Source organism: Salvelinus namaycush, chromosome 42, assembly GCF_016432855.1.
Source record: "Salvelinus namaycush isolate Seneca chromosome 42, SaNama_1.0, whole genome shotgun sequence".
Classification (NCBI taxonomy): Eukaryota; Metazoa; Chordata; class Actinopteri; order Salmoniformes; family Salmonidae; genus Salvelinus; species Salvelinus namaycush.
The window spans coordinates 16,207,003-16,233,360 of record NC_052348.1 but is presented as its reverse complement, the minus strand read 5'-3'; the positions used below and the strand labels follow the sequence as shown (position 1 = coordinate 16,233,360).

Below are 26,358 nucleotides of genomic sequence, written 5' to 3'. Positions count from 1 at the left end.
GGCCAAACCCTAACAGCACCGGGCCAATTGTGCGCCGCCCTATGGGACTCCCAACCACGGCCAGTAGTGATACAGCCTGGATTCAAACCAGGGTCTGTAGTGACACCTCTAGCACTGAGATGCAGTGTCTTAGACCCCTGTGCCACTCGGGAGCCCATATGTTTTGCAAATTCGTAACATATTGTACGTTTAGCAAATTTGTAACATATTGTGCAAATTAAAATTAAGCAATATACCACAGCTAAGGGCTGTTCTCAGAGGCACGACGCGAACCTCTGAGGTGCCTTATTGCTATTATAAACTGGTTACCAATGTAATTAGAGCAGTAAAAATACATGTTTTGTCATACGCGTGGTATACGATCTGATATACCACGGCTATCAGCCAATCAGCATTCAGTGCTCAAACCACCCAGTTTATAATTCGTAACATACCATACGAAACGTAACATATGATACTAAATGGAGTATCTCGGATTTACGTACAGAATAATACAAAATACTCTGAGACCATGTTGAACATTTAGAAGTAGTCCCTTTTCAGGTTTAGAAGAAGTGACTGCTAAATGCTAACTCCTGCTCGTATAAGCTGGTAGCATAGCTAGCATAGAGAAATCGGTGGTGGTACTCAAAGTAATTTTTAACTGTAATGCAGTTCATTGGTGACGATGACATGAACATGTATTGGGGTTGACATCCATACAAGTATTATACTCAGATTTTTACCTCAATATAGTGTGAAATACACATGTAAACAATAGCCTAAATGTAGGCTAATTTTCCTGGGGGTAAATGAGGAGATGTGGGATCTTTCCCCCACACGTTTCCATGGTATTTCCATTGTTCTGGTCGAGTTCCATTGACCTCTTTACCGCATCTATTGTGTGTTTTATCTTGAGTTTGTTTGTCACTTCTTGACAATCCCATTCTCTCATGTGTGAAGTCATTGTAGCCAGTCTATCTTTGAGCAGCATAGCAGCCCCATGCCAAGCCGGAACCTCAGTCCACACCCATGGTTACCTAACTTCCACAAGCTCCCCCAGGGCATATGAACTTCAGCAGACTGAACAGGCTTGGCACACAAGAGGAAGTATTATTCTGGAATAAAAGAAAATCAGGATGACGTCATTCAACCTGATGTGTAATGTTTACTATGTGTACTTGAATACTCTGAGTCGATGTCACAGTGCATTTTGTAACTTTATTGTATGTCACACTGTGTTGACCTTGATAAAAAAAATAAGTCAGGTGATTAAATATCATGCATGTGCCTTTGCTTTTTCACTTTTGTAAAAGCTGCATATATTCGTTTTGGGGGGACGACACAAGTATGAGAGGAAAATGTAATTCAGAGGTACAGTCTCTACGCTGTTACTAAATTGTCAAGAAGATAGAGTTGGAGTTGAGTATCATTGGAGTGGACGAGATGTTTTACAGGGAGCAACACAGTCTAATGGAGGACTAACAGGTGTCTTACAACACACTACACAGTGAGCTGGAAACACAATATGAGCCTTTATCGCCCTGTGCTTCAGTGGGGAGGGAAATGATGCCTCCATTCATTGTCCTCTCACCATGGAATGCACTACCTGTCTAGAAACCATTGTAGTAGCTTATTGTTGTATGGCCAATGTACCTGTTGAACCAGATCTGGCTGAAGTATGAAAGATAATGCATTGTTGCATTGTTGGGTTTTGAGTTTGCAAGAATGGCACTTCACTGTACTTGTGCATGTGACATTGAAACTTGAAACTAATGTAAGGCAGTTTTATCAGCAGAGTGAGAACCGTGTGTATTATTGTGTTACTGTGATCAAATCGTTTGTAGGTTCAATAAAATGTGTTTTTCAAATTGGCCCATTCATTTACTGGACAGACTGTATAGAGTACATGATGTTTAAACTACGCCATTATGCCCCTCTCTCTTTCTCTCAAGTGCAGTCAGTGCTTCATGACTGTTGATCGCTTTCAATGTTTGCTGTAGCTTGTCTTAACTACATAAGCTAACCTATTGGCTAGCCCAGTCGACTAGGAATGGTCAACACAGGTCAAATGCTGTACGCAGATGAGTATACACGCTTTAAAACCCTCCTCCCTCCTCACTGTGCACTTTGACCTGGTGCTTTGTGCTCTCGTTTTAATTCCCTATTTACTTTGCTGTAGTTTAGAAGAGATTTGACCTATAAAGGTAAGCAAGTAATTTTTTCCAACCACCTTTTCATCATTGTTAATATACAGTATGATTAGGACCAGGGTTTTTTCCCTGACCAAGTGAAATCATCAGGGAAACCTCTGGGCCCTAGTTATAGCTTGTAGCCCTCCTGGACCCACTTTAAGCGTTATCGTCAACATTTCTCTATGATGAAGAATATGCTGTATGTTTGTGAACATGTGGATTCTGTGCATTCTGTTATTATCCTTCAATATTTATCTGCCTAAAGTGCAGCATCTGCTGCAATGAATCACTTAATTGACATTTGAACAGACTTTTTCCCCACAGCAACCCACTTGTTGAATTCATGCATCTAATTTTACAGTTGGTGGGAAATAATGATCTCATGAACATGGATGTGGGATTCCTTGAGCTCTCAGGAATAAAGGTTATCTATTGGTTATATATGTGATGTGTTTTTGTTTTGTGTATTCTGAATAGTAAACACCTTTAGTTAAAGACCCCAGGTTCTTCAAATGGAAAAAAAACAATAACCATCATTTACATTACAAATAAAATGTACAAACACTGGCTCATTGTCTTGACGCATACTGTAACCAATGTAATACCTAGAGTTTTCCATGCATTCTTTTGCTTTGCATGTTATCCCTTGAGACCCTTCTCTTTAGTAAATCCAAAATAGTACATTTGTTAGTGTAGTGGTCATAGTCCCTCTCTCTTCCACTGCTCCCTTCTTATCCCTCTATCTCTCTCTAGAGATGCAGGTGTTCCCGGGGAAGTTGCATTGCACAGCAGTGGAGGGTGCATGACCACAGAGCTCTCCTGTGACAGGTATGGCAGGCAGGAGCCTGGGAGGGGGAGGGGCCACAGAGCTCTCCTGTGACAGGTACGGCAAGGCAGGAGCCTGGGAGAGGGAGGGGCCACAGAGCTCTCCTCTGACAGGTATGCCAGGCAGTATGCTGGGAGAGGGAGGGGCCACAGAGCTCTCCTGTGACAGGTACGGCAGGGCAGGTGCCTGGGAGAGGGAGGGGCCACAGTACCTGTGTGGCGTTGGCAGTAGTGCACTACAGTACACCTGTTGCACTTCTCAGGCTCTCTCTTCCTCCGTCCCTCTCTCCCTCTCTCTTTCTCCCTGGCTGGACAGAGAGCACGGGGGGAGAAGAAGAGGGCTTCTTGGTCGACATGGATCCCAACAAGGAGGCCAACAACGGCAGTGAGAAAGAGAAGGAAAAAGAGAAAGTGATCAAGAGGAGAACCAGGCCTAATTTCCTGCGCTACATGCACTTGGAGAGGAGGAAGACGGACACCATCGTGGTGGCCAACGATGACACCGCCGCTGATATTAAAGGTGACATCAACCTTGGGACCCTAGTGCGGAGGAGTCAGTCGGACAAAACGGAGTACAGTGCCAAACTTAAAGGTAATTGGATCCCCTGAGGTCATAACTACGGCAACTAGGTTAGCTATAGGTCAGGTTTTAACATCTCATAGCTTCCTGTTGACTTGAACGATAGTAAGTTCTGCTCCTAAGTGCTTTGTAAAAGAAAAGGTGACACTTTACTTGGATATTCCATCTGTAGATGGATACTCAACAAACTATCAATAGACTATCAGTAATCAACAGGGAAGCATTTATAGACGTTCAGCAAATCAACCGTAGCGTCATAGATTCCAGAGGAACACGTGTGACTTGAGGGTGAAAGCCAGATAGACGAAGGGCACTGTAGCTATGGATGCTTCTGCCGAGCACCTGTTGTGTTGTTATGTGACTGAGGGAGCACCAAGCTATTCCCGCAGGGATGAGGTCACATATGCAAACCGTGCTCCAACCGAGCCACAGTAGCCTTACAGCACGGAGGAGTGGCTATACTGTAGCTACAGGCTCAGTATTAAACCAGATAAGTAAACCTATTATGAGTGAACTACAACAGGGTTTCTATCACTGACTGAAGCGTTTAATTATTAAACCAGTGTGTGGTCTCTGGGACTTTAAAGGGGAAGTGTGAACATCCAGATATATGGACACGTGTCAACACCAGTGTTACTACTGTGCTACTACAGCCTAAACAATGTCTAGGTGGCTGCCACGACATGGTCAGCCTTGACGTTCTCTAAAGTCAAATTCTTATACATTTATCATAAGATTGTTTTTATTTTAACACAATCTGGGTTCAAAATTGAACTAAAGTATCATTACTGGTCGTCATAATGGCTGACATAGCTTTTCCCGAAAAAGGCTACACAGATACACTCCTGACCTGCAAACCAATATTTCATTTCAGAATTGGTTCAAATTAGGTTAAGGTCAGGGTTAAGGTCAGGGTTAAGGTCAATGTTAAGGTCAGTTTTTTTTCCTTTCGTTTGTCATTTTGCAGGTCAGCAGTGTCCTTTTAGCCTCTCTCACTTTACCCAGACAGTCAGTGTGTCTCATCAGCAAAAACTCACCTCACCTGTCCTTCCTCTACTGCATTACATCAGGTGTTGTCACGCACTTGGAATGTAGACCTTCAGGCGCAGGTTGACTTTTATTGGGATGAATCTTGTCCTGGAGGCAGGGCTGCAAAATTGACTATATATTGTAAAAATCTTGACATTTTTAAAAACTTATTTTAAGGTTAGGGTTAATCATAACGTTAGCAGTGTGGTTAGGGGTAGGTTTAAAATACGATTTTACGACTTTGTGGCTGTGCCAGCTAATGATTACCCTGCAGAGCTGCCTCCAGTACATGAGTCATCCTAATAAATGCCAACCAGCCAAGTAGTCACTGGCTGCCTTACAGAAAATAAGAGGTTAACTATGTAGAGATTCTTGTGCCACTAGTTCTGTAGGTTTTCTCAAGAAGGGAACAATGGTCACCCACACTCCTGCTAATGTCAATTAGGGGCATTAGTTTACACAATTAAACAATACCGTCAATCTCCCATCTAACCAAGCAAAAGAGCCATTTAAACTATTTTGAATTATAATGACGTGCTGAATAGGACACACTTAACCTATCAGCACACCTACTGTTGACCTGAAACACCGAGACATCCTATTCACTCCATAGTGGACTACTTTTGACCAGCGCCCATAGGGATCTGGTCAAAAGTAGTGAACAGAGTGTGATGTAGGACACTCCTTGTCCTGTCAGCACATCCACTGTTTACCTGAAACACAGGCACTCGTTGCCTATCACCACTTTCTGTTTTCTTGACTTGTGCCCAAGGACCAGCGTCACAACTCAGTTCTCAAACAGCTGATTGTTTTCAGTAAACTGATCGTCACCGCCACCGCCCACTTTAAAGGGTTTCTCCATCACGCTAAACAAGCTGCCTTGAGTATAAGTGTACAGGTACATTGCAAATATTGACATAATGGTGGCGTCACATGGGGAAGTGTGCGAGTTGTCCCTGAACACTGAGTTCTCCTCTATCATTCTGTCTGCTGTGAAACAGGTTGATCAAGCCTGGCCTCAAGGTCCATAGCAACCAGAAGTTATGGTCAGTCACAAAGCGTTACCACCCTGATATGATATTGCACACTGGCTAGTGTCATACGGTAATTCACCTCCTCAGTTTATAGTGAGTTATTGAAAGCTGTGAACAGTCATCCACTACTAAGTATCTAAATATTCACAAGACAAACTGGTCAATTGGTATGCATGACACGTGTGTGTGTGTGTGTGTGTGTGTGTGTCTTTGTGTGTGTATGTGTGTGTTGTGTGTTTGTGCATGTGTGTTGTGTTGTGTGTGCGTGCGTACGTGCATGTGTGTGTGTGTGTGTATGTACGTGCATGTGTGTGTGTGTGTATGTGTGTGTGTGTGTGTGAATTGGCCTCAACAAGGGCCTTTTGTGTCTTGTTATTGCATCAGATAGTGTGTCTGTACTACGGGGTACAAAGAGCCCCTATCAACCTAGCTACTGTCCTCAGGCCCAGCTCTCACCTGTGGGCCATTAGGAGAGATGACTGGAGCCAAGCGCAACTCGGTGAGATATCCTATACAAACCGCAGCTAAACCCAAAGCCAGTGGTTTAATAACTGCTTCAGCCGTTAGCATTGGCCCTTTTGCCCTTCCTATGAGGCTCCACCTCTATTCCCCTAATGTACTTGAACTCAGTCCTTTCTTCAATGACATTCTCAATCCTATTGTATTCTGCAGGGGGGTGACCGGGGGCATCTAACGTGTTATTTTTCCTTGTGGCGATACGTGATCCGTCAGGGTCCTTGTGTTCCAAGGGCTTCCGTACGTTAGATCGTTTTCAATGGCCAAGCCTGGTGAAAAGGCTGGCGTGTCCTCTTTCATGGGAACTCCTGCGCCTGCAACCACACCAGCATAATACAGCAGCATAATGGTGGCCAATGGGACTACATAGACCATTACATTATGGCTCTATCAAACACTGACCCATGATATGACTATATTGTGATAGAAGTGCTTAATTTAACAACATGCTGGTCCTCTTTTGTGGACCTGTTTTATTTCAATAACTCAGGTCTTACCCAGGCAGGGAGCTAGGCTAGAAGGTACTCAGGTCTTACCCAAGCAGGGAGCTAGGCTAGAAGGTCTCAGGTCTTACCCAGGCAGGGAGCTAGGCTAGAGGGTACTCAGGTCTTACCCAGGCAGGGAGCTAGGCTAGAAGGTCTCAGGTCTTACCCAGGCAGGGAGCTAGGCTAGAAGGTCTCAGGTCTTACCCAGACAGGGAGCTAGGCTAGAAGGTCTCAGGTCTTGCCCAGACAGGGAGCTAGGCTAGAAGGTCTCAGGTCTTACCCAGACAGGGAGCTAGGCTAGAAGGTCTCAGGTCTTACCCAGACAGGGAGCTAGGCTAGAAGGTCTCAGGTCTTACCCAGACAGGGAGCTAGGCTAGAAGGTCTCAGGTCTTACCCAGACAGGGAGCTAGGCTAGAAGGTCTCAGGTCTTACCCAGGCAGGGAGCTAGGCTAGAAGGTCTCAGGTCTTACCCAGGCAGGGAGCTAGGCTAGAAGGTCTCAGGTCTTACCCAGACAGGGAGCTAGGCTAGAAGGTCTCAGGTCTTACCCAGGCAGGGAGCTAGGCTAGAAGGTCTCAGGTCTTACCCAGGCAGGGAGCTAGGCTAGGTCTCAGGTCTTACCCAGGCAGGGAGCTAGGCTAGAAGGTCTCAGGTCTTACCCAGGCAGGGAGCTAGGCTAGAAGGTCTCAGGTCTTACCCAGGCAGGGAGCTAGGCTAGAAGGTCTCAGGTCTTACCCAGGCAGGGAGCTAGGCTAGAAGGTCTCAGGTCTTACCCAGGCAGGGAGCTAGGCTAGAAGGTCTCAGGTCTTACCCAGGCAGGGAGCTAGGCTAGAAGGTCTCAGGTCTTACCCAGGCAGGGAGCTAGGCTAGAAGGTCTCAGGTCTCACCCAGGCAGGGAGCTAGGTTAGAAGGTCTCAGGTCTCACCCAGGCAGGGAGCTAGGCTAGAAGGTCTCAGGTCTTACCCAGGCAGGGAGCTAGGCTAGAAGGTCTCAGGTCTCACCCAGACAGGGAGCTAGGCTAGAAGGTCTCAGGTCTTACCCAGGCAGGGAGCTAGGCTAGAAGGTCTCAGGTCTTACCCAGACAGGGAGCTAGGCTAGAAGGTCTCAGGTCTTACCCAGGCAGGGAGCTAGGCTAGAAGGTCTCAGGTCTTACCCAGGCAGGGAGCTAGGCTAGAAGGTCTCAGGTCTTACCCAGGCAGGGAGCTAGGCTAGAAGGTCTCAGGTCTTACCCAGGCAGGGAGCTAGGCTAGAAGGTCTCAGGTCTTACCCAGGCAGGGAGCTAGGCTAGAAGGTCTCAGGTCTTACCCAGGCAGGGAGCTAGGCTAGAAGGTCTCAGGTCTTACCCAGGCAGGGAGCTAGGCTAGAAGGTACTCAGGTCTTACCCAGGCAGGGAGCTAGGCTAGAAGGTCTCAGGTCTTACCCAGACAGGGAGCTAGGCTAGAAGGTCTCAGGTCTTACCCAGGCAGGGAGCTAGGCTAGAAGGTCTCAGGTCTTACCCAGGCAGGGAGCTAGGCTAGAAGGTCTCAGGTCTTACCCAGGCAGGGCAGGGAGCTAGGCTAGAAGGTCTCAGGTCTTACCCAGGCAGGGAGCTAGGCTAGAAGGTCTCAGGTCTTACCCAGGCAGGGAGCTAGGCTAGAAGGTCTCAGGTCTTACCCAGGCAGGGAGCTAGGCTAGAAGGTACTCAGCCCTGCCACTGAATCTGCACTTTCTTTTCACTTGCAGCAGTCTCTTGAATAGCCGTTATACTGTATTTCATACGTTATGTTGTAATGCGACACACGTTTTATTCACATTTATTTAAATTTCAACACTTTATTTTAATTAATTAACATGATGTGATGTCAAGTCATTTTAATTGCTACAACAATTTTTTAATTTTTTATTTTATTGTATTTAACCTTTATTTAATTAGGCAAGTCAATTAAGAACAAATTCTTATTTACAATGACGGTCTAGGAACAGTGGGTTAACTGCCTTGTTCAGGGGCAGAAAAACAGATTTTTACCCTGTCAGCTTGGGGATTCGATCTAGCAGCCTTTCGGTTACTGGCCCAACACTCTAACCACTAGGCTACCTGCCTCCCCAAAATATAGTAATTGACCACCATTCTTTTAGGGAGAATTATAAAGTATTATATTTTTTAGGAGGGGCCATTGGAACCTGATAGCCAGGAGGGGTGAAGGTGTCCATTTAGCTTTTTGCAGCTTTAGAGGGCTTGACATGGCATTTGTCTTTTCTCCTGCCCTTCCAAGGACATGACACCATCATATCCTCATTCCACCTCTCTGTGAAAAATGGTCAAATAGCTCTCCAATGTCAAAGCTTTTGAATGTTACGTTTTAATACCGCATGTATACAAGTGAATGCCAGGGGTGTGTTGACATGAATCCACTGGTAGGAGTGTGAGACTGAGAAGTGGGGAAGAGGTGGGAGGGGTGTGTTGTGAGGGTGCTGGGTGTGTAATGTGTACGCATATGCATGTATGAGTGTGGTGTGGTGTGTGGGTGTTTGTGCGTCAGATTTTTGTTGACTGTCTTGATGTGTGCTGGGGGTGGGGTTGGGTTGTGTAGCGGGATGGCGTGTTTGTGTGTCAGGTGCATCCCCCCAGCTGGAGCAGATGGAATGCCTGCACACGCCGTGGCATTACATCAGCGAGACAATTAGTTCAGTAACCTGACACAGCTCTCTCTTCCTCCTTCCACTCTGTCTCTTTCTCTGTCGCTTTCTCTCTCTCTCACTCTCTCTCTCTCTCTCTCTCCCTCTTTCTCTCCATCTCTCTTCTCTCTCTTTCCACCCACACTCTCTCTCTTTTCCTCTCTCTCTCCCCTCTTTTTCTCTTCCCTCTCCCTCTTCACTCTCTCAATCTCTCTCTCTCCCACCCTCTCAATCTCTCTCTCTCTCCCTCCCTCCCTCCCTCTCAATCTCTCTCACTCCCTCCGTCTCTATCTCTCTCCCTCCCTCTCTATCTCTCTCCTTCCCTCTCTATCGCTTTCTCTCCCTCCCTCTCAATCTATCTATCTCCCTCCCTCTCTATCTCTCTCCCGGAGAGGGGGAAGTGGTGTGTTGAGGTCGATTAGGCAGCAGACGCGGAAAGGAAACATCTCCCTTCCCTGAACACACGCTTCACTCCTCTTCACACACACACACACACACACACACACACCACACACACACACACACACACACACACACACACACACACACACACACACACACACACACACACACACACACACACACACACACACACACACACACACACACACACACACACACACACACACACACACACACACACACACACACACACACACTCTCTCTCTCTCTCTCTCTCCTCACCCGCCATGCAAAGGACTGCCAGCTAGGGACTGATTAGGGGGAGCAGGGCGATAAAAAAAGAGAGAAAAAAGAAAGGATGAAAAAAGAGGAGAGGAACCTGACAGGCATGCTAATGGGGGCTGGTCGGAGTTCAGTCAAAACAATTAGATCAGCGTGAAACACTGGCAGAGGGTTGGGAGGTTTGAAGTCAGTCGACAGTGTTGGGAGAGATGGATGTTTTCTCATGCATTACATACCGTGCCCATGTATGTAAATACAACTTCATGCAGAGGGCTCTTGTACATGTATGCTCTCTCTTTACTTTGCCAGTGAATGCAGGAATAGATCGTTTGATACGGCCCCTTTTTAAACAGATCTCACATTTTAATTGATGTGTAGATATATGATGTGTAGTTAACACGTTTATTGTGTCAATGATCATGTCATATCTCACCATGTTATTGTGTTATGTCATATTTTGTACATTATCTGTTCAGACAGAGACTATCCAATGGGCACACATTGGTTCAATCAACGTTGTTTCCACGTCCATGTTTCCATTTCAATGAAATGACGTTGAAGCAACATAGACTAGACATTCAATTGACTTCTGTGCCCAGTGGGTATATTCTGCATAGAAGAAAACCTTGCCATCCAACACACATCCTAAACTTATCCCTGTGCCTGTCTTAAGAGAAAATGGCGCCCTTGTCCCCCCTGTCGTCGATCCTGGCCTCCCCGGCCCTCGACCCCGCGGAGGTCCGCCTGAGGAAGATGAGCCGCAGGTCAAAGGTCATCCAGGAGCTGGTGCAGACGGAGAGGGACTTCCTCACCGACCTGGAGCTCTGCATCAGAGAGGTGGTCAAGCCCCTCAGAGACAGACAGGTAACGAGGAAGTAGACAGAGTACTCAGTGGATGATATCATCTGCTTACAGAGATACAGAGGGGTGGTTACCTTGTGTTACCTTGCTTGGTAGTGAATGTTGTATTGTTCGTTATTCAGGCAGAGTTGGTTTATGAAGTGATTTTCAAAAGACGATGCATGGTGTTTGAACTGCACACAGCCCACTTCTGACACCAGTGTAGCGAATATCAGGCGTGTGCTCTTCCCAAGATAGCCACTGCCCCAATAGGGATATCTACACTTGGGGGAGATCATGCCAGGCTAACATAGGCTATAGGGTTGTTACAGAACACTGAAGTATATGTATGACTGGCTATGTGTCTAAAAGGTCTCTCTCTGTGTGTGGCTCCAGGTGGTGGACGTGGATCGTCTGTTTACTAACATGGAGACAGTGTGTGAGGTGTCGGCCGCGCTGCTCCACCGGCTGCAGGAGGCCACAGCTGAGCCAGACCCTGAGGCACTAGTCATAGGTAGGTGACCTCTGTTTAACCTCAGTCACCTGAGTCGTGTTCATCAGGGAAACTTAGTGAATAAAATGGATTGAAACAGGGAGGGGACTACCTGGACTTACCTGGTCCAGTAAGAAAGGCAAATGTTCGTTTTCAAAACTAAAAAAAAACGTTTTCCATTGAGTGACCTAATGAACATGACCCTTGTTTTGACCATACTGCCATTATAATATGCCACATTTCTAAATAAGCCACTCAGGTTGACGGATTTAATACTGGTTAATTCAAATGTATCACGTTTTGTTTTCCCACCGTAGGGGAAGTGTTCATTCAGGCCAAAGCAGCGCTGGAGGACGTCTATAAAATCTACTGCTATCACCACGACGACGCTAACTCTTTACTCAAGTCCTATGAGAAAGAGGAAGGAATAAAGCAACATTTCATCACCTGTGTGTTATCACTGAAGTGAGTCACTGCTTGATACTTCCCCCTCATTCATCAACTAAGCATTTCCACCCAAAGAGGCATTTATACTGTTGGCCATAACTACTTTTATTAAACCAATGACTTTGTGTCTCGTTGCAGGCAGATATACGACCAAGAGTAAGTACACCAGATTTGTATCATCGTTCTTGTAAGAATATCTTTGAATAATTTACACTATAATATCAAAAGGTATCTCATATCTATATTGATTTTCAGTGGTTTAAATTAGTATTAAGTATAACAATGTTATTAAATGTATAATAAAATTGACAGACTAGTTATGTGTAACTAACTGTATCATCCTGTGTTATTGTCTGTGTAATCGTAATAATAATATATGCCATTTAGTAGACGCTTTTATCCAAAGCCAATTAGTCATGGGATGCATACATTTAATGTATGGGTGGCCCCGGGAATCGAACTCACAATCCTGACGTTGCAAGTGCCATGCTCTAACATGTTAACTCTTCTAGCGTGTGTTATTAACTGTGTAATAATGTGTAACCCAAACAAATCTGCTGGGATCTTTTTCAATTTTCCGCAGCAATTTCTGTTCAAAATTGGCAGAATTTTGCAGAAAGCTTTTTTTTGCCTCTAGTGTAGTCCCATTATTATTAACATCCAGCTGTGTGGTGGTCTTCAGGGGTAAACCCAACCTGCTGGACATGGGTTCTCTGCTCATCAAGCCGGTCCAGCGGGTCATGAAGTACCCTCTGCTGCTCGGGGAGCTGTGGCAGGCCACGCCCAGCGACCACCCTGACAACAGGCCCCTCCAGGAGGCCCTGACCGCCGCCAAGATCATCAACGTCAACATCAACGAGTTCAAGAGGAGGAAGGACATCGGTACAGCTCTAAATATGCTATAGTCTGAGATGGAGAAATGTGTGATGTAGATATCACCTACACACGATCTAAATACACTGTCTGAGAAATGTGTAGAACTGACATAAACCATTGTTACATTGAACATTTTATAGAACACAGAACATTGTAGTTAAGATTGGAAGCAATTAAAGTATTATACTGTATGGCAGTTATTACCATGCTTTACATCCCATTACTAAATGTCAGGACCCCTTTAGTGCTTCAACCATAGAGATCCGATGAAGTTATTTTTAACATTAGTATTCTAATTCCTAATTGTAGAGTGTGGCTCCAACTTGGTCTTGTCCTTTACATCTGATTCTCTGTCATGTTGTAGTGATGAAGTACAAGAGGACCGAGGAGGATGGGGGGACACTCATGGGTAAACTGAATAAGTTCAGCATCCACTCTATCAGGAAGAAGTCTGACAGGCTCACAGGATACCTCAAGATCCTCACAGGTGTGGAGCCACAGGTAAATATCTACCTGCTTACACCTCTCCCACTCTACACTAAGTTCTATAATATGAATGTGAGTAAATACACTTCATGTGTTAATGACATAACCACAACTTGGGGACATTTGTGTAAAACCTATTTTTGTCTTGTTGTTATCAATAGAACAAACTGCCTTCATTAAAAAGTAAATACTAGTCGAAGGAGCTGGAAAGGTCAATATTATCTGAACCACTGAGTAAACTCCTTCCTTCCCTCTCTCTCTCTGTCTCTCTCTCCCTCCCTCTTCTCTAGGTGAGAGATGAGGTGTTCGACAAGGAGGAGAAGCTGTTCAGGAGTCTGGAGAAAGCAGTGAGACAACTAGTCAAGAACGTCCACTGTTACCTGATACACATACAGGTAATCATGTACCAGCCATTGATTGATTGATGGATGGATGGATGGTTTGATGGTTGATTGATGGATGGATGGATGGATGGATGGATGGATGGATGGATGGATGGATGGATGGATGGATGGATGGATGGATGGATGGATGGATGGATGGATGGATGGATGGATGGATGGATGGATGGATGATGATGGATGGATGGATGGATGGATGGATGGATGGATGGATGGATGGATGGATGGATGGATGGATGGATGGATGGATGGATGGATGGATGGATGGATGGATGGATGGATGGATTGAAAATGTCCTAATATTCAGAACAAATAAGGTGGTGTAGACAATCTCAATGTTCCAGTGAATAATATGGACATACGGGCGTAATACCCATGGAAAGCAATAGTGACGGTGTCTTTTACATGTTGTGTAGGAGATGGTAGGTGTCGCGGTCCAGAATGCTGCAGACCTGGAGGACATCATGAAGGATCCAGACAAAATAGACACAAACGGTACTCAGCACCTGAAGAACGGCAACAACCCATACAAGCACTTTGTAAGTTTGACTCCACATTTGGATACCCTATTCTCACAGTAAATACAAACTATTTCCTGTCGAGGAGCTGTGTGTTCTTTTTGACAACTTAACTATTTGTTCCTTTCTTCCGTCTTCCATCTCTCTCAGGCCACCGGCTCTTCTCCTCTCTTCTCTCTCCTGCTTGTCAGCCTGTCTATCCTTTCTTCCGTGGACGCTGTTCACTTGTGGGGCCTGCTTGCCCTAGCTGTGCCCTCCTGCGCTTACACGGCTCCCTCTCTCTCTCTCCACTCCTCCGTCAGAGTGAGTGAGTGATCTGTCAGTCAACCTTTCGGCTTCCACTCCCGCCTGGTGAAACATTTAATCTCTCCCTCTACCCCTCTAAAACTGCACTCTCCTCACACTCCTCTGTCTCTCTCTCCCGCTTAATGTCTCCCCCCACCCCTCTCTTCTGCCGTCTGCCCTCCTTTCTGTGGGGATAGCTCTGTTGCTCATTCCGAGATAACGAGCCTTTTGAATAGAGTTCTTTGTGTTACTTGGTGCTCTCAGTGAAGGATGAGGAGCCACTCGAGGGCCCACAGAGACTTTAATGAGCGCTAATAGCTAACAGCGCTAATAGCTCAGTACAGCTCATACAGCAACTAGCCTCTGAAACTGCAACGCACCTGCCCTCTGGGTGGAGAATAAGGGTGCTCTTTTGTATCAACGAGTTTCATTATGATGCCTTTTGTTACTATTCGAAATAGGCACATCATTATTCGAATTGTGCAAGGCAAGATGTTTTCAGAGGAGATTATACAAACTAAAGTGCACATGGCAGAACTATTTGCGACAGACCAATTTGTAGGCCATTTCGTGCCTCATTTGATTGATTCCCACAGCCACAATCATATATAATGAGACAAGGGCCTCTATTTTGTAATCTATGCAAAATAAATGCCCTACAGTATTTCGATTCCCTGTATGTTTGTGTGATCTCACACCAAAAACGCAGGTTGATGTTTATTGTCATGAATCTTGCCCTGAAGGCAGAACTGAACGATGTCCGCTAGATGGGTCAGCTGCAAAGTCAAAATTGGCTATAATGTAAAAATGTATGAAAAAAATAAATAGCTTTTTGGTCTTCAAGGCTAGGGTTAGGCATTAGGGTTAGCAGTGTAGTTAAGGTTAGGGTTAAGGTTAGGTTTCAAATCAGATTTTATGACTTTGTGGCTGTGTCAGCTAGTGACCACTCTGCAGAGCTGTCTCCAGGGCAAGATTCATGTAATGTATGGAAAAACACTCATTCTCCATCATTGCTTCCCTATATGACCCCTTCAGAAAGAGAGGATGGCACATCTGGTCCTGGCACCCCTCTCCTCACTCCAAGGCATGTTCGCCGCCCCGCAGAAACTCATCCAGAAACGCTACGACAAACTATTGGACTACTGCAGCCGCCTGGAGCGCTCTCCCTCCTCCTCCTCCACGTCTTCTGCCTCTTCTTCTTCCTCCTCTCCATCACCTGTATCCGAGGACCAGGTGAGTTCAACAAGGATTCCGTTTGTAGCGATCGTTTGCAGCGATGTTACCTAGCAACAATTTCCGTTAACCTATTAGAATGAACATACCTAAATGTTATATTGAAGCCGCAAATAGCTAATTTTGTAGGGATTATAGCATTTTAGCGACAATATTAAAACCGAAAAATAATTTTGCTATTGAGAGTTTAGTTTATTGGTCTTTCAGCATTATAACAGTTCTCATTAAAAACTGAATTATTTTAGCTGTTACAATAAAAAAATCATAAATGTTAAATAAATATGACAATTTCAGAATGCTATCAAGGTCTTTGCTAAAATGTTTAAATCTGTTTGTTTCTACAGGGACAGGTTGCGGCGCGGAGGGACTACGCAGCCCTCAATGCTCAGCTGGTGGAGGAGCTGCAGAGATTCAACATGGCCGCCCATACTATCTTGTCCAACTGTGTCCTCTGCCTGGTGACCCTGCTGAAAGGCCTGATGGACACGGCCTGCCACCACGCACCCTCCATACAGCAACTACCGGTGAGGACGGGAAGGGGGAGTAAGGGAGATTGAGGGAGGGAGTGGGACAGCAGAGGTGCATTTGGCGATAGGTGGTTTATGTGGAGTTTTGTGTGGTGAAATAGAGGGGCCACTTTAATTGAACAGCAATATATTTTGTAGTATGAAAGGGAAAGGATTTGTGGTGGACACAGTGTGTTGTGAGTTTATGCAAAATACCACACATTGAAGTATGATAAAGTATGATTAAATGTTTGATTTGTCCAGGCTCCTTTGTCCAACATCAGTGAAGTCCAAAGCAGCATCATGGAAGAGCTCAACAACCTGACTCTCGTCAAGGACAACGCACAGACTCTAATAGAACGCAAAGTCAGCTTCGAGAAAACAAAGAAAATCTTAGCTGTAAGTTTGGGAAGAAAACATGGTTGAAAGCTGGAAGGACTTCCCTCAATGTATCCCCCATTATTACTACAGTATGTGATAAGCTAAGGTAATTAAAGGCTAGCCTGGTCCCAGATATGTTTGTGCTGTATAGCTGTTGTCATGCCAATGACATTAGGAGTTGATAAGACAGCACAAACACATCTTGGAGCATCCTCACTGAGCCAGCTATCTGCCGTAATGCCAGTAGGCTCTAGGTAAAAGCAGCATTACCCCACAGCCTCACCACCTATTCCAGGATTGGCTCCCTTATTTGTTTAATTGAACCAATTAAAAGTCAATTAAAGAACAATGTTGGAGAAGTTATCGGAGCCACCAGACTCTGCCGAGCTCTCTGGGTTACGATTAAATAGAACGCTTGGCAACCCCAGTGCTACTCCAGTTATTACTCCCCCAAGACAAACTGTGTTTTTGTGTACGTGTGTGTGCATACGCTTACATGTGCTTGTATCTGAACAGCGCAAGACTCCTTTGGATGGGTTTCGAACCACCTTCCCCTCCTGAGACCCATCCCCACCCACCCCCACCAACCCAAGGGGACTCGTTAGCGATCATTCCCCCACTCCCCCATTGGGACACTGATGACTCGGCTCATATCACCCTAACTCCCTTCTCCCCCTCCACAGGTCCCAGAGATCCAGCGTCAGACAGAGGGCAACAGGACCAGGGTGCTGGACGAGTATCCAGCTGACAGGCTGTACCAGCTGAAGAGGAACTGTAACGGGTGTCAGGAGCAGGATGTCAGCCTGCTGGAGGGGGAGCTGGTGGGCCTGCTAGAGGACACAGACCCTCTGGGGAGCCGGGGCCGCTGGCTGGTTGACACTGGCAGTAAGTTCATTATCATAGGTTGGATTATGTGATGTGACGCTGTTGGATCATCCTGTCTCATGTTGCTACAGTGGCTTAGTTATTGGATGTGTGCCATTTTTGTTAGGGCCGGACGATACCGGTATGGTGATACTCGTTACTATTGTGGCAAGGAAACAAAACACAAAGCGGATTGAACTTCTTTAGAAATCAGCTCTAATGTTGGAAACACATCCAGTCACATTTATTAATTTGACATTCAGCGGGTTTTTAAAAGGACAAAAGAGTTTGATGTGCTAAGTGTTTTCATTTATGCCATGGAACAAATATATTACAGATTTTGTCACAGCCCTAATGTTTGATCTGTATGAGAAAATTGTAATTGCACTTTTATCTAAACTACCGGTGATAGACCGCCCAAATAGAGGATGTTTAATTCACTACTTCAACCGTTAAGGTCTATGTAATGTAGACATAATGCTCTCAGTTTATGTCCATTGTACAGGTGTGTCTTTTGCATTATGGGTACTGTAGTACATCATCCTACAGGTCTGATCTATATGACCTAACTCCAGACAAACATCCCCCCTCACTACTGTGGAACTAAACTCCGAGCTCTTCTGTCCTGTGGCGGGTTTTGTAGATAGATACACATCTCACTTCCTGATTACTAACCTACCACAGCTGACAAGTCAGCCAGCCTGCTGGGGAAATTCCCAGAGGCCTCTGACTGTGATGTCACGGTGATACTTGGAACAAACTAACCTCACCGACTCGTTCTGTCTCTCACTCTCTAGAGAGTTGCTGCCTCACAACAAGGCCAACTCAAAGAGTTTGTTACCATGTATTTTCCGCACCGTACGTCATCTAGCACTGAGTGCCTGCCAGTTGTTTGCGGCGAGCCGCCTTTCGCTGTAAGCAGAGTTACTTAGAGTACAAAGCCTCTCCCTGGGGGCATTGAGAAACACAGGCTGAGGAGGAGAAAGGAGATGCCTGCCGCGCTTCTCTGTACTCCAGAATAACAAGGCTCAAATCAGCCAAGTTTTTGCAAGGAGTTGTAGAAAGGTTTGTGTGTGTGTGTGTGTGTGTGTGTGTGTGTGTGTGTGTGTGTGTGTGTGTGTGTGTGTGTGTGTGTGTGTGTGTGTGTGTGTGTGTGTGTGTGTGTGTGTGTGTGTGTGTGTGTTTCTCGGTACCGACTGCATTCTGAAACTACTTCACAGATTTGTTTCATCCACTGGGACTACTAGTCTTCATAAGAAGCTGTTTATTATATGGCCGATATTAATGCTACCAATGCAGTAAACAAAACTACTATTTCCCATTGCAACAATACGCCCGGTTTAAGGAAACCTTCGTTTTAGAGGCAATTTATGGGCCGCGCAATCACACAATTCTTTCTTTCATCCTTCATTCGTTGACAGTGACACCGATCTCCCTGTGACTTACCCACAGTACACCCAGTCTCACAAAGAACCCTATTCACATGCAACCAAACCACCTGTGCATTTGTTGAGCCTCCCTGCACCTAGCTCTCTCACAGACTTCTTTTTTCCCTTATCTTTAACTCTGCATTGTTGACCCTTAAGTTAGCATTTCACTGTTGGTCTACACCTGTTGTCTACGAAGCATGTGACAAATAACATTTGATTTGAATAGCAGCCTATAGTCTTTTCTTTCAAATACTTTATGTGAATCAATGGAATAGTTCGTAAAGTGAAAACCCTGCCCATCTGGCACTCCAGGCAGGCTCAAGCCCACATTCATCACAGCACCTGGAAGATTTCAAGTACTATTTGAACCCAGATATGTCTGACAGACACAAACATCCCCCTGTTCTCCTTCTCTCCCAGGCACCCAGGGTTACGTGTACTCATCCTTCCTGAAGCAGTACAACCCCAACAGGGATCAGGGTCGACCAGGTCAGGGTACGGGGATCACAGAGCCCCAGCAGCCCATCGTGGTGCTGGACGAGGACTTTGACAACCTCAGCCTGTTTGTGTCGGGCAGCGGGAGGAACAACAGCATACGGAGCCGGAGCAGCATACCTAACTTCAGCCTCTACAACACCTCCAGTACCTCGCTTGACAGATGCTCCACCCCGTCCAGCCTACAGGGCGACACAGAGCCAGACATCCGCCAGGATGTGGACACAGAGCCAGACAACCAGCAGGTGGGGTAACACTAGGTTAAAGAAGGGTCGTTCTGAACCCTTATGGACCCTACTCTTTATACAGGCTCTGGCCAAAAGTGGTGCACTATGTAGCATAATATATCTTTATACAACGGGTGGTTCTAATTCTGAATGCTGATTGGTTAAATCCGCATTCCAGCCAGTGTCTATTTCACAAGTTACCACCGGCTAAATCTATGACGTTAAAATACCTATTTACTCTGTTCCATCTGACTGAGCAATCCACTGTGTCATCAGCCCAGCCAGGCAATATATAAACTTCTATAATATGTGTCTACGTGACAGGTGCATTACGAAATGGAAGGACCGATCCTGGTTCAGTTGTCAGGGCTCAGAGTAAACAGAGGGCTTAGGTGTGCCTTTCAGTAGGCTTTACATAGTTGACATAATAATCTCAATAGAATGAATGGCGAACTCCATTCGCTGAACAACACGTCAAAATGTACTATTTGATATACAGGCTACATTGTAATGTACAAACAATAAAGATTACATTGAAAGCAAAGCACAGGAAATACATCGATCACAAGCTAATATAACAATCTACAAAAAGGATTTAACTAAGCAAGCAATGTATCTTTACTAGCTTATAGTGATGCCTGTAAAGGCCTCCTCAGAGCCGTGCTATGACCGCCGTGGTATGACAGAGTCGTGGTATGAAATATGAGGGTGGTTATTGCATGGAGCAGTAAAAAGTTAAGTGTGCTGGTTTATAGTGCAGATGATTTGAAAACCCACACTATTAGGCCTGTTGGAAGCCTTGGGGCGGTATGTGTTTGTGCCTGTTAAGTCTGGCTCTGATAGGTTTAGGGTCACACTTCCATCTCGCATAGAGATTATATGGAGTGAATAACATTTATACGACACCAGCGCTGTCACTCAACATTAGTCCCTTTAGCAGCCGCTGGGCAGGCTCTGTTCTTTCTATGTCTTGGTTTGCTGCGACCTGGGAGGACGCTTTTGACCTCCATCAGAATATGAGGCGGTTAATATAGATTGTAAATGGATATTGGTGATGGTGGGTTTGGGACTACAGTTGTGATGGGGTCTGTATCTTCTTTTGTATGGACTAACAGTGACACCGACTGGTGAATTAAGGAAATACCACACTGAATTCAGTAGACCGTACAGCAAATTTTGCCAATGGAATACACTGTGCTATCGCAATTAACCAATACCTTGACACGTTTTGGATTTAAAAGTTTCCTCAGATTGTATTTCAAATTAATTTAGTAAATAACTGTATGTTGGGGCACTTGACCAATTAGTTTGGGGTCAGATTCTGAGGAACATGAACCTAACATTTTCTCCACTACATCACACAGGCTGGTGGCACCTTAATTGAGGAGAACAGGCTCATTCTAATGACTGGAGCGGAATTAGTGGAATGGTAACAAATAAATCAAACACATGGTTCCCAGGCGTTTGATTCCATTCCATTTGCTCTGTTCCAGCCGTTATGAGCCGTTCTACCCTCATCAGCCTCCTGTATACTGTATGCATGGTACAATAACTGCTGTATCGTGAATGTTCTGTCTGTTTCTCCAGTTTTATGCGGTTTACGGGTTCCAGGCACGCTGTGACCAGGAGCTGACCATGCAGGACAACCAGCATGTGAGGATCCTCAAGTTCAGCGACCTGGGAGGCAACAAGGACTGGTGGTTGGCCGAGGCCAACGGACAGAAGGGCTACGTCCCAGCCAACTACCTCGGCAAAATGTCATACGCATAAAGGAATAGATTGGGATTAAGAAGGCCCAATCCCAAATGGACTCCTAGCCCCTACAGGCAGGTTTCCCAGACACAGATTAAGCCTAGTCTTGGACAAAAATGCAATTTTAATAGAGACTCCCAAGGACTAGGCCAAATCTCTGTTCAGGAAACTGGCCCTATGGCCTTGTGGAGATTTGAGAACATTTGATAGTTGTACCGTAGCAACATGGTGAAAATTCTGGCCAGCATATCAGGACAAGGTAGATTTATTACTATATCCTCTCAAATCTCCACAGGCGTAGGGTTGATTTGGGATAGGGTTTTACTGTAATCTGTCTGTCTATATAAAAAAAAAGAATGACCAGAAAATGTCATTATCAAAAGATCATGACTGTTAAGATTATTGCATATATGCATTTTGCACTAAGAATGAAGCTATCATTGTGCTGAGCACTTAGTATTGCCACCTGCAGTGTTGATGAATTTATATTGTGAATGTGTGTTGTCCCAATGAAAATAACGATTTATTCTAATATATGTCAAGCAAATGTATTTTGAAAGAGATAATGCATTTTAGAGTTATACAGTTCCTCCATGTAATATGTATATTTTAGATCACTCATCAGTGATGAATAAAGAGTCTTTATCAGTGGTGCGTGATCCTGTTCAATTAACGGCTTGTTCATTTGATGACTGCTTGCTGATGATCTCATGTCCTTTTCAGACTTTTGAGATTTATCCCCCAAAAAAAGAAGACAATTCTACTATGTCATAAAAATAATACATTTTATTACATTTTGCCCCCCCAAAAACCCAAAACAAACTTGTTAATTCAATTTTCTGTGACGTGGCTGAGTTTCAACAGAACGAAGAGGCACATTATAGCCACTAACAGTATCTCCAGCAGCATTTCATACATCAATGAAATTCAAGTATTCAATTGGATTAGGTTACATCCATGTTACAGTTAATTCAATGCTCTGGCACTCCTCCCATTCATAACTTCCACCTCTAACATCTTACTTACACACTTCTCTCTTTCTTTCTTTCTTTCTTTCTCTTCCTTCCCTCACTACTCCTCATTCCATTCATTTCTTCAGCTTCTTCTGAGCCGCTTTTTTCTTCACCATCTGCAGGCGTTTCATGGCGTTGAGCTGAGACTCCTGGGACGTGGGCGCCTTGCCCCCCCCTGGCGCTTCAGCCGCCACCTTCGACCCGTTACCGGTCCCATTCCCTGCTCCATTGCCCCCAGACCCTCCGCCGTTCCCTCCCAGGCTGGGCTGAGACCCACTGGGGGAGGACCCAGGACTTGTCCCCCTCCCCTGGTTCTCCCCACTGGAGGACCGGTTTAGGGTCTGCTTCCCCAGGGTCAGAGGTGGAGGAGGCTTCAGAGGCACAGAGCTGGAGCCGTTTCCACCATCACCGTTATTTCCATTTCCTCCTCCGATCGCCATCTTGGAGCCACTGCCGCCCAGTCCTCCGCCCGTCTTAGAGCTGGCCAGCCCAGAGAGTCCGGCAGGTTTCTGGCCAGGGGGGGTAGAGGTGGAGGAGGTCTTGCTACTTCCACTTGGCCCTGAGGAGCCAGGTTTGGTGCTGGCGCCAGGGCCAGCGGAGGTCTTGGCCCCGAAGGCGGCCCACCCTGTGAGGCCGCTGCCCGACTGCAAGGAGCCGCTGCTACTGGAGGGGTTGGCAGATACTGCTGCAGAAGCCTAGGAGGGAAAGAAACAAGCGTTAGAGATGCAATACTCCTAAGCACATCAAAACAACTCTGATCCTTTCCCCTAGTATAATGTCCAGGTATTACACACATGGTCAGTTTGCATGACAACATATATACATTTTGTCTTTACATTCAACCTGAATGTCCGCCATCTTTGAAAAGGCTATTGCACTGTATGCCATGTAATGTTGTATAATGTCTGGGTATTACATGATCAGGTTGCATTAGACAAGGTATATGTTATTGAAATATGTCATTTTTACCTAAATATGACTTGTATTTCAAATATGCAGCTCTGGTGTTGTAATGCTTACCTTCACCTCAGTTCGTTTGAAGGCCTGAAAGGTGCTGGATGTGTCGGGTTTGACCTTGAGTTCCGGTTTCTTCACCAGAGGGTCCTTCACCACGGGGGCTGCTGACACAACGGCTGGTGTCGGCTTCTGTGAAGGCTTCTGGGTCTTCTGGGCCTGGCAGGAAAAACAACAACAGCATAAGAACCCATTCAACTGGAGTCTTTTTGGGAGTGTGCAACATTACAGAACATTCAGATAGAAATGTATTGTGTAGAAAATAGATGATTGTCTGTCAGGTAGAGTAAGGAATCGTTTCAGCTCTGTTCATTACATTTCTATCTGCAACCTTCAGAAGGTCTCAACTCACTGAATACACCTTGTTATAAGTATTGGTCACATGGTTTGCGTCCAAAATGGCAATCTATTCCCTATATAGTGCACTACTTCTGACCAGCGCACATAGGGATCTGGTCAAAAGTAGTGCACTGTGTAAGAAGCAGGGTGCCATTTCAGACTCAGCCAGGATGACTTGGTCGTCTATCCATCTCTTACCATGCGTTTCATCTGCCGGGTGCAGCGGGCGCAGTACCACACCAGGCGCGGGTCGTTGACGTCCTTGTCCGTCACCTGGGGCTTGTGGCAGTCCTGGTGGTAGAGGTTGTGGCACTCCTGGCACTCCACTAGCTGGTTGCCCGATGTCACCGTCATCTGCCTGAGGTCATCAAAATGAAACTAATAGATTAATTGATTGATTTTATTTATCAATGAAAATACATTACACACAGTACATACAGTCATTCATCACTGAAAGAGTTAGACGTAGTGTTCATTAGGCACCAAATGGAAAAAATTGACAAACAGGAAAAGACTATATTGACTTTTTCGTTTTCAGTTGCTACCCAGGTGACATTCAAAAACCTCCGGGTACGTACCTGCAAACCACACAGGCCAGCCCCATTTCCATGGCGAAGTCGTCAGCATTGGTCTCTGCGTCGAAGTTGGAGAAGTCAGGCAGAGGTATGTCTTTGAAGGGCTGGACTGTGATGGGGGACGAGCGGTTCTCCTGCTGCTTGGGCTCCAGGCGAAGCTTCTTAGACGGTTCAGGTCCTTCACCTGGCTCTACCCTCACCTGGAAGAAAACGGGAAGGTGCTATAAGGGTTAATAACGGTGTTATGAAGGTGTTAGGAAGGTTATATAAAGGTGTTAGGAAGGTTTATAAAGTTGATATGTAGGTGGTATGTTCTACTTCGACCTCAACAAATGCGGATTTCATACTAAAATGTTGACGAATGACCTTTACGTGACAGTTTACGTTCTGTGTCATCTCAACAAACTGAAGATATGTCACACTGAACAAATTACTCCAATTATGTATCCAATGTATAACATTATGTATGTACAGTGGATAATTGTGTATGCATGTTTGGTTCTAGATTGTCTCAACAAAAGGAATGGAATTACTGGAATATGGATGAACGTCTTAAAATTCTATGTAATAACATTATGTACGACGAATCATGTTTTCCATGATTTGCAGTACTGGTTTGGTTCTGGAACAAACTAGCCCAGATCATGAATAAATCCCTATCCCCTACTCAGGCACAGCATCCATTCCATTTCGTACCTTTTCTGAAGGCCTCTTCTCCACCTCCTTCTTGCTCTTCTCTGAGCTGCTGGACTTGCTGCTGCTGCTGCTAGATGAAGAGGAGGAGCTGGAGGAGGACTTAGAGTCCTGTTTATTTATGCTCATCTTGGACACCGACACCTTCGTCACCTCCACCTCCTGTTGATAGACACAAGGTCTACACTTGTTGTATTCGGCGCATGTGACAAATACATTTTTTTATTTTTTAACACGAGGCTTTAGAGCTACTTCTCCAGGAAACAAATGTTGGGAGTGACTGAAAGAACTAGAGAGAAGCGGCAGCGAAGGGATGTCTGAAATAATAACGAGTGACACGGGTAAAGCAAGACACAGGTGCCTAGGTAAGGTTTCATATTTTACACCTCAATCATGTAGGTCTATGGATTCCCTTTGGACTACTGTCAAAACCCCATATGATGACATCATTAGAATATAATCACACAAGCCTGTAAAATGATGACAACATCATGTTCTGAAGAGAGGTGAATGAATGCCATATAGTATAATAATAATATATGCTCTTTTATCATAAGCCACTTAGTCATGTGAGCATACATTTTTGTATGTATGGGTAGTCCTGGGAATCGATCCTACAATCCTGTCACTGCAAGCACCATGCTCTACCAACTAAGCCACAGTAGTCCATACCTTCAGTGATGAGCGGTAAGAGGAATCACTCCCTCTGCCAGATAGAGACTCGTCCAGCAGAGCTCTGAGTTTATCCACAGAGTCTTTGCTCTTTGAGTGCAGGTATCCCAGTCCCTTTAGGAAGACAGGGTCCAACTCCAGACTCATAGATACAGCCATGATCACACTGAGCTGTAGATATAAAGGATATGTAGAATATGGCATAGGCTTTGACTATAGGCCCTACCTGTTTTTAGCCTCATCCAGTTGATAAATATAGTACTGGCTAATTGGTAATCTGACAGCTAGTGAGTAACTTAAGTGATATTGTTGGATGGCAAAGCTAGACAGAAAACATAACCAACTAGTTACTATTGACACAAAGGTCAACTGCTTCTACACTAACTTGCATGTACGTACTGTTAGGTAAGAAATTCTGACTTGTACGTGACTGTCTCGCAAGGTGTCCAGTTGGCTATCTAGCTATACCAAGTAGCTAAGTTAACGTTAGCCTTGGGTGGGAAACCTGCTAGCTAGCCCAAGTAGCTAGCTAGCTAGTAAGCTAGCAAAGGTTAGTTGAGATTCGTCATGTTTGATTACCTTACCTTACTCTCAAATATCTTTAACGTATATTTCTCACACTAATGTGGTTATTATGACACGTAAATATTTACAGTAACTTAACAAGTGGCATTTGAGCTACTGTAGCTGAAACGCCTTTATTTCCTAGCGGCATTCTTGTCCATCCACTAAATACATCCGAAGAAACAAGCAAGCTAATTTGTTGCACGGACCTCGACATTACCCGTAGCATATTTTGATTATCTAGACTGTATTCAAAATACGCCACTATAACTAT

The 26,358-nt window shown here is 45.2% G+C and overlaps 2 protein-coding genes and 1 long non-coding RNA gene across 11 annotated transcripts; 1 reads left to right on the top strand and 2 right to left on the bottom strand.

The window, feature by feature from the left end:
* Window positions 1-1,180: 1,180 nt before the first annotated feature.
* LOC120034898 lies at window positions 1,181-5,453 on the bottom strand. The gene is made up of 2 exons (XR_005474082.1): window positions 5,322-5,453; window positions 1,181-4,728 (listed from the first exon to the last, which is right to left on the bottom strand). It is a non-coding gene; the product is annotated as an uncharacterized LOC120034898 (long non-coding RNA).
* On the top strand, window positions 2,061-21,866 carry arhgef38 (Rho guanine nucleotide exchange factor (GEF) 38). 9 transcript variants are annotated; one of them, XM_038981550.1, is made up of 18 exons: window positions 2,069-2,186; window positions 2,536-2,598; window positions 2,928-3,002; window positions 3,316-3,591; window positions 10,654-10,844; window positions 11,217-11,334; window positions 11,631-11,778; window positions 11,899-11,916; window positions 12,443-12,642; window positions 13,001-13,137; window positions 13,413-13,517; window positions 13,940-14,062; window positions 15,362-15,559; window positions 15,904-16,083; window positions 16,330-16,464; window positions 17,130-17,331; window positions 19,161-19,480; window positions 21,050-21,866. In XM_038981550.1, exons 4-18 carry the CDS (start codon window positions 3,354-3,356, stop codon window positions 21,230-21,232), a joined length of 2,496 nt encoding a protein of 831 aa, XP_038837478.1. In that variant the 5' UTR covers window positions 2,069-2,186; window positions 2,536-2,598; window positions 2,928-3,002; window positions 3,316-3,353; the 3' UTR covers window positions 21,233-21,866. The 9 variants fall into 9 exon arrangements, with proteins under 9 accessions (XP_038837482.1, XP_038837480.1, XP_038837478.1 ...); XM_038981553.1 differs by having other exon boundaries at window positions 2,928-3,168; XM_038981554.1 differs by lacking the exon at window positions 2,536-2,598 and having other exon boundaries at window positions 2,061-2,186.
* Window positions 21,867-21,982: 116 nt separating this feature from the next.
* On the bottom strand, window positions 21,983-26,236 carry ints12 (integrator complex subunit 12). The gene is made up of 7 exons (XM_038981555.1): window positions 26,105-26,236; window positions 25,521-25,691; window positions 24,852-25,010; window positions 24,159-24,355; window positions 23,779-23,938; window positions 23,248-23,400; window positions 21,983-22,922 (listed from the first exon to the last, which is right to left on the bottom strand). Exons 2-7 carry the CDS (start codon window positions 25,677-25,679, stop codon window positions 22,302-22,304), a joined length of 1,449 nt encoding a protein of 482 aa, XP_038837483.1. The 5' UTR covers window positions 25,680-25,691; window positions 26,105-26,236; the 3' UTR covers window positions 21,983-22,301.
* Window positions 26,237-26,358: the final 122 nt, after the last annotated feature.

Bases quoted from the DNA above. Each gene is read 5' to 3' on its own strand.
- arhgef38 (XM_038981554.1), top strand. From the start codon at position 3,354: ATGGATCCCAACAAGGAGGCCAACAACGGCAGTGAGAAAGAGAAGGAA. The intron at 13,138-13,412 runs GTAAATATCTAC...CCTCTTCTCTAG, and splicing joins TCACAGGTGTGGAGCCACAG to GTGAGAGATGAGGTGTTCGA. The intron at 19,481-21,049 runs GTGGGGTAACAC...CTGTTTCTCCAG, and splicing joins CAGAGCCAGACAACCAGCAG to TTTTATGCGGTTTACGGGTT.
- ints12 (XM_038981555.1), bottom strand. From the start codon at position 25,679: ATGGCTGTATCTATGAGTCTGGAGTTGGACCCTGTCTTCCTAAAGGGA. The intron at 25,011-25,520 runs GTATGGACTACT...GTCTATCAACAG, and splicing joins CTTACCGCTCATCACTGAAG to GAGGTGGAGGTGACGAAGGT. The intron at 23,939-24,158 runs GTACGTACCCGG...TGATGACCTCAG, and splicing joins CTGGCCTGTGTGGTTTGCAG to GCAGATGACGGTGACATCGG.